General features: G+C 28.8%; 1 protein-coding gene across 1 annotated transcript; it reads left to right on the top strand.

Moving 5' to 3' along the window:
- Positions 1–3,920: 3,920 nt before the first annotated feature.
- Positions 3,921–5,212, top strand: LOC127100499 (F-box protein At1g61340). Its single transcript, XM_051037710.1, has 3 exons — positions 3,921–4,315; positions 4,435–4,509; positions 4,617–5,212. Exons 1-3 carry the CDS (start codon positions 4,103–4,105, stop codon positions 4,812–4,814), a joined length of 486 nt encoding a protein of 161 aa, XP_050893667.1. The 5' UTR covers positions 3,921–4,102; the 3' UTR covers positions 4,815–5,212.
- Positions 5,213–6,932: the final 1,720 nt, after the last annotated feature.

Below are 6,932 nucleotides of genomic sequence, written 5' to 3'. Positions count from 1 at the left end.
TTTTCTGGATAAGCATGTCAAACACGCACTTGATATGAGGCATCCCATTTTTGTACTTAAGGGAGAGGAAATTACACAAACACAAGGAAGAAAACGAATAAACTGAACTTTGGATTTTTTTTCTAGATATCCTTTTACACTACTCCATCAATCTCTCAAACCACCACCTCTTTCGCCACACCCACCAATCGTCGAATTCATACAACCATCAACCTTATGCCGTCCTTCCTTCTTCCCAAACCACCATCAAATCCACTTTTCCTTACCTCTGTGTCACTTTCTTTCATCACCTTCGATTTGAGTTTTTGTAATTATTTTTTGAGTTTTTAAAATTAGTTTGTGGGTTGCGGTCGTTTTCATTTTGATTTGTTTAAGCTTTGATTTGTGAACGAATAATATTGCGTCGTTGCTCTCCCAACCGTCGACATATGATCCCAGGAACTTAGATTAAACTATAGCCATTGACGTGATTTAGGATGGGGCAATGTTAAGCACCTTCAAAACCTCTTCCTTGAATGGCGGGGAAGGGGAAAAGAGTCCCCATTTCACGAATAATGGGGAGATAGAAGTAAAAAAAAGGATTGGTAGAGTTGTCTGAAACAACCATACTCTTTGCTATGGAACACGCCTCCAAGATGAATTTTTCCTCGTCACCTGAAGAGGAGAAGTTAACCCACTGCCGAAAGGAAGTTGTTTTATGCTTAGTGGTGTAATGAGACTCGATTTCCCTTACATTCTTTGGTTCAGTATCAGAGTTGGCCATTATCTTCTTGTTTATTGAGAAAATATAAGGGAAAAAAATCATTATCACTACCACTGCTATTATCACTACCAGAGCTTATAGAACTCTCGTTCTTGAGGGACCGTGTATTGGTATATTAGTAAGGATTCAATGCGGGGAAACGTGAGAGGTAAGTGATGCATCACCTCACCTTTAAAGCCCTCATGATCACTCATTTTCTAGATCGATCGTACATTTATTGGATATGTCTCCTTTTTATGGAATAATTCGCACAATGTGGAAAAATGAAGAAGTGACGTGTTTTGAGTCCACACCAGTGTGGAATAAGTCATGGGGAAGTGAACTACATTTGGAATAAGTCATGGGGAAGTGAACTACATTTTCTTAAATAATAGAGGATTAACTATTCACTCCTATATTCTATTGAAAGTGATTGCTATTTCAAAGAGGCCTAAGATCAAAGCCCAATATTCTATAAATACCTCAACCTTAAATTTGAGAAAGGACAATCTAAGATTAACACCAATACTATATATATAGAGCTTCTCATCTCCATGAGTGAGTCAACTCTAATCCCTACAACAAATTCTAAAATCTCTAGTAGTCGATAATCACTAGAAATTGTGATGTAGTGTGCTTTTAACAAATATGAAGATAATTTTAAGAAATTAATTAAAAAAAAATCTTTTTTCTTTTCAAAACTACAATTTTTGAAAATATTTGATTAGAATTCAATATCATAATAAAAAGATTATTCTTGTTGTGAGAAATTGCAAGAAAAAAATAATTGTATTCTACTTAATTATTTTATTTTTAAAAAAAAATGCATTTTATCAATGTAATATTCAATGTAAATCGCATTCAATTTATTTTTCTTCCATTTTTAAATAATTAATAAAAATTATTATTATATATTCTAATGAATTTTATTTATAAGAAAAACACAAAAGTATGACTTCATAATAAGTGTGAATTTTCTTTACTTGTATTTTGTTAGGAGGGAATACATAATATTATAAATAAAATACATAATTTTAGTATCTTTGATTTTGAAGTATATCCAATGAATAAATAAGGGTACTCAATTTTTTTTATTTAAATGGTATAACACGTGTTTAGTGTTACCGTGATTAATGCTTAATAATCGACCCAATCCTCAGCAATTAAGAGTAACAAAAATGAAGACGTAATTATCTCCAAATTTAGTGGGCAATTAGTACTATAGAATGAATGTCTATATTTATTGTATGTCCTCACCGTCATCCACTTTTGCCTTGCTTGGCAATGAAGAACCAGCTGTGATGTTTCTTCACCGGATTCAATAACTTTCAACTTTTAACTAATCAGACACGCTGAGTAGAAAAACAAAAAATCCAAAAGACAAAAAAACCCTTGCACTAGATTGGTACAAAACCTTGTGGAAACAAAACAGCCGTCAGCCGCCTACTTGGAATTCTCCGTCAAACCACGAAGACTCATGTGGTGTGGGCTCCACTTTCCCTTTCCACACCGTCGACGAAGTCATCATCACACACGTTTTATGTTGGAACCAATTAAAAGTAAGTAATCTACATAGAGATTCCTTGGCAGTGATCTAGTGCAACGATGGTCTACGATGTTCACACGTACACATTCACTGAACGTGTTCCAGAAGTAACCGACATTGCCGACCAAGCACCACGTCAACTTTTTTTCATCTACTCCTACACTGCCACGTTGTATCTCATAACGGCTATTTTTTTATTTTATTTTAATTTTAACCGCCAGGAAACTTCGGGAAAATTCATCATCTCACAGCTTTTTTTTCTCTCCTCCATTACCAACTGTAGTTTTTATTTGGTAAATTCTTTTATAACGTACTAGTAAGTATTAATTTTTTAAAATAAAATTTAAGTTAAATGACTTTTTGAATTTACAGTAAATAATTATAATAAATTAGAGAAAATAATTGAATGATAAATATAATTTAAATAAAATACATAATTTATAAAAATTAATTAAAACATTGTAACTTATTTATACATGTATCAAATTAAGCCATAATCAAATTACATTAAGTGTATAGATGTCATTTTTACATATTAATTTATAAAGTCTTTTCATAAATATTTACAAAAACTGATTTCATTAAATATATTTTTAATTTTTTATTAAATTTTTTATATTAAAATTAACATATTTTAAAAATATATATTATATTTGTTTACAAATAATTGTTATATTTGAAGTAAAAAAATTTATAACATTCAATCAAAATATTTTAAAGTGTCAAATTATATAAATTTTTTAGACTAATTTATTCTATATGTGCAAAAAAAATTCTTTTTAAAACTTTTTAAATTTAAAATAAAAAAAATATATTTTGGTCAAAATAAAAAATTATATCTATAATTTCCAATGATGTACACTAAGGTATACATATCTTTAAAATATTAAATTAAATTATAATTATTAATGGTAAGAAAACACTTAAAAAAATTATAGACAAAACACTTACACTCTTTAATTATTATTATAAATAAATTTAACTTTTTATATATTTGATAATTAATATATATAATTTATATAAGTTCATTGTTTTAAATATTAATATTTATAAATTTAAATTAATATATAAAGGAAAAACATGAATTTGATATATTCTTTTTCTTTCAAATACATCATTTTCAATTTTATTTTAAATCTTAACTTCTCTTTTTCAGTGATTATATAATTCTTTATTATTTTTCATACTATTATTTTTAAATATTTTATAATAATTAAAAATAAATTTAAAATTAAATAAGAATATAATATAATATATGTTTTATACGAATGAGAATATGAAAATTATGAATTTGGTATAATTTTTTTCTCTAAAATGTATATTTTTTAATTTTATTTTAAATCTTAATTTCTCTTTTCCACAAATTATATAATTATTTATTATTTTTCATATTATTATTTTTAAATATTTTATAAATTAAAAATAAATTAAAAATAACTTAAATATAATAAAATTTATATTTTATACAAATCAGTATTTGAGAAAGCGGATATACAGGTGAATGTTTGTATTTTTTATAATTTTAATTGGTATAAAATTGGAGGGAGTTAAAAATTAAAAATTTTAATCAAAAATTTCAAAACTTAATAGTGTGGGTTTTCATTCTATATAAAGGGTTTGAGTTTCCCTTTTGAGCCTCAAACACAGACTTTCATTCAAAACCTCTTATTTTACTCATTCAATCAAACGTATATACAAATAGTAACCTCCATTCTAAACTCTTTGGTTTTTTCTCTATTTCACATAAATAGATAAATAAACAGATTGGTTAAACTGTGAAGTTTTTGAGCCGTTTAATAACCGTTGTTGCAGATATGGGTTTAGGGTTTGATAGTTATAGTTATTGTCTTGCACTTGGAAGGAAGAGGGTTGTGGTTTCCAATATCCATGAAGGTTCTTCTTCACCATCTTCTGGTGAAGAGGATGAATCAATTCCAGTAAGGTCTCCATTGAAGAGAATGTGTAGTGGAAAATTCAATTCTGTTTCTGAGAAGTCTCGTCTTGAATCCCTCCCTCAAGATGTTCTGGTAAGTATTGCAATTTCATTTTTACCTTTTCAATTTCGATTATCTATTAAGAAATGGTGAAATTTATTTATTTATTTAGGTATATTTAATTTGATTTTTTTTGTTTGGATTAACTGCAGATTAGGGTTTTGTGTGGTGTGGATCATGATGATTTGGATCAAGTTTTTGATGTTTCTACAACAATTAGAGAAGCGGTAAGTGTTAATTTTCATGATATAATCATTTTCAATGTTGATTCAATTTGTGTTATTCTATTGATTGTGCTATTTTTGTAATTTTTTTGGGGGTTTTGATTTTGCAGAGTGAGATTGCTAAGCAGATGCATTTTGAGTTCAGTACTCCAAAGAAAAACACTGTTGCTGCGGTTCGTTCACCATTTCATAATGAAAATGGGTGTGATGAAATTGAAGCTCCAAATGCACCATTGATGTTGAAGAAATCAAAGTCAAGGTTGAGTACTAGCAAACTTGCTGGTATCTCAGTTACACTGTTTCCTTGATTTGATTAAAATAGCGGAGGAGAAGAAAAGAGAAACATTAACTTCCTTGATTTGAGTAAATTTGTGGAGAAGAGAAGCATAAGTTATGATGAAAATTTGGATTAGGTTGAGTAAATAGATTGCTCCTTTTGTTCTTGTATATTGAACTATACCTTAGAGAAGGGCTTCTTAGAGGTTCAGGATCTTCAAATCCTTGGTTGAAGATTGATTTGTTTTTTATGTTTTCTGTACATCTATAGGCTTAATGGATTGTGACAGATTCTATGCATTTTGTTTGGAGGGATATCAAAGGCCCTTCTGGTAGTCTGATAAATTTGAGTGTGTATAAATACCAATTGCATACTCTTTATGCTTTTTGACCAATGATCAATATTACTGTTTTTCCTTTTCTTATTAAATTTGTTTCTTGGTGTTTTTGTTATGTTTTTTTTCCTTTAGAATCTTTGTAATAGATCCATTTTCCTTCCATGGAAGTTCTTGGAATATACACAGAATGTTCATAACTCAGGTGAGTTTTTCTAATTTTGATTGTAAAATTGTCTTTGGTAGCTAATGCTTAATAGTGCCCCACTGTAAAGTGGAATAGAACTGTATGATGTACCATTCATCATCATCAATCATGGTCCACCAAAATTTGAGGGAAACTTAGACCGAGATACTTGACTCGGTTTGAATGAAAAATATTTAGACTTGAAGACTATAGTGCTATCCCTTTCTCTCTTTTGGTTCACTATTGTTAATATAAATCTATATCTATGGGGCCATTAGAAAACCTCAAATTTATGATGGCTAATTGATGTACTTTTGTTTATGAATGGGGCCATCAGAAAACATGTTGATGTACTATTGTTTATGAATGGGGCCATCAGAAAACTTCAAATTTATGAATGCCTAATTGATGTACTATTGTTTTTCTTTGTCATTAATATATGCTTTCTTTTAAGGATAATCATCTTCAAAGAACAAAGGTTAGAAGACTACATTATTTTCAGTGCATCTAAACCGAGTGAAACTAGCTTATATAGCCTCAAAACTTTGAGGCTTTCATTGGAACAAGCTTGAAATTTATGCCACCACAGTTTAATAGGTGGACATAGATAAAAATTTATACATAAATGTGTGAGCCCAATTAACTAGAGAAAATGGATTTGGAAGGAAGATACTAGTAGTTAATTTAGTTGGAATATTTACATTCGCTTTAAGAATGGTACTTTCTGCCATGTGTGGTTAAAGAGGTCTTCGTTATCTGACAATACAACATGGTCACTATCACAACATAAAGGCCAACCTCTAATTTATATTTATGAATAACATAATGAGAATTTAATAACACATAAAAGGACTTTAAAATAAAAGGAAAATATATGAAGAAATAGGTATATGTGTAATGTTAATTCCTACATATTGTTTGATCAATTTAGTGATCTGTCAATAGTTGTGAAATATTTAATGTATTTACAAGTATCTAACGTTTGAAATAACGTTTCCATGGCCAGTTTTTACATTCCAATTTTTTTTAACGTGAATTAGAAGATGTAAGTTTTAATTTATACATTAATGTTATTTTTTGGTGTGAATTAGTTTAACGTGATTCAATACCAAACACATATTTAGTGTCTCAAGTTATTACAGGGTGAAGCTCATCACATTATGATGGTGAGTCACAACTATTTTGTCCATTGCTAAGTTATTACAGGGTGAAGCTCATACATTATGATGGTGAGTCACAACTACTTTGTCCATTGCTAAATGCTGTGTCATTTCTCCAAAGTGAATGTTAACATTAGTCCTATATATAGAATAATATTATAACTACATACAGAGCCGTCTCTATTTTTCCTGACCGTAGATTAGTAGTAGTTTAATTATATAGAGGTTTTTTCTTTGTAATTTTACTGTCGACACTATCTCCAAAATCATAAGTGAAAGTATCTTAACTAATTTTTTTTTTACGGAAACATTAGAATTGACGACATTAATAATTGAAAAAGTTTAATAAGAAAAAAAATGACATTTTGGAAAAGGTTGAAATTAGAAATTGAAAAGGTCAATAAGTACATATGACAACATTAATAATTGAAAAAGTTTAATGATTTTTACAAATCTAATATGTTTATA

This window comes from Lathyrus oleraceus, chromosome 7 (genome assembly GCF_024323335.1).
Source record: "Lathyrus oleraceus cultivar Zhongwan6 chromosome 7, CAAS_Psat_ZW6_1.0, whole genome shotgun sequence".
NCBI lineage: Eukaryota > Viridiplantae > Streptophyta > Magnoliopsida > Fabales > Fabaceae > Lathyrus > Lathyrus oleraceus.
Note: the sequence above shows the minus strand (reverse complement) of the source record. Positions and strands in the feature narration are given on the sequence as shown.

Coding starts and splice junctions, on each gene's coding strand:
- LOC127100499 (XM_051037710.1), top strand. CDS start 4,103: ATGGGTTTAGGGTTTGATAGTTATAGTTATTGTCTTGCACTTGGAAGG. Junction 4,316..4,434: donor CCCTCCCTCAAGATGTTCTG/GTAAGTATTGCA, acceptor GATTAACTGCAG/ATTAGGGTTTTGTGTGGTGT. Junction 4,510..4,616: donor CTACAACAATTAGAGAAGCG/GTAAGTGTTAAT, acceptor TTGATTTTGCAG/AGTGAGATTGCTAAGCAGAT.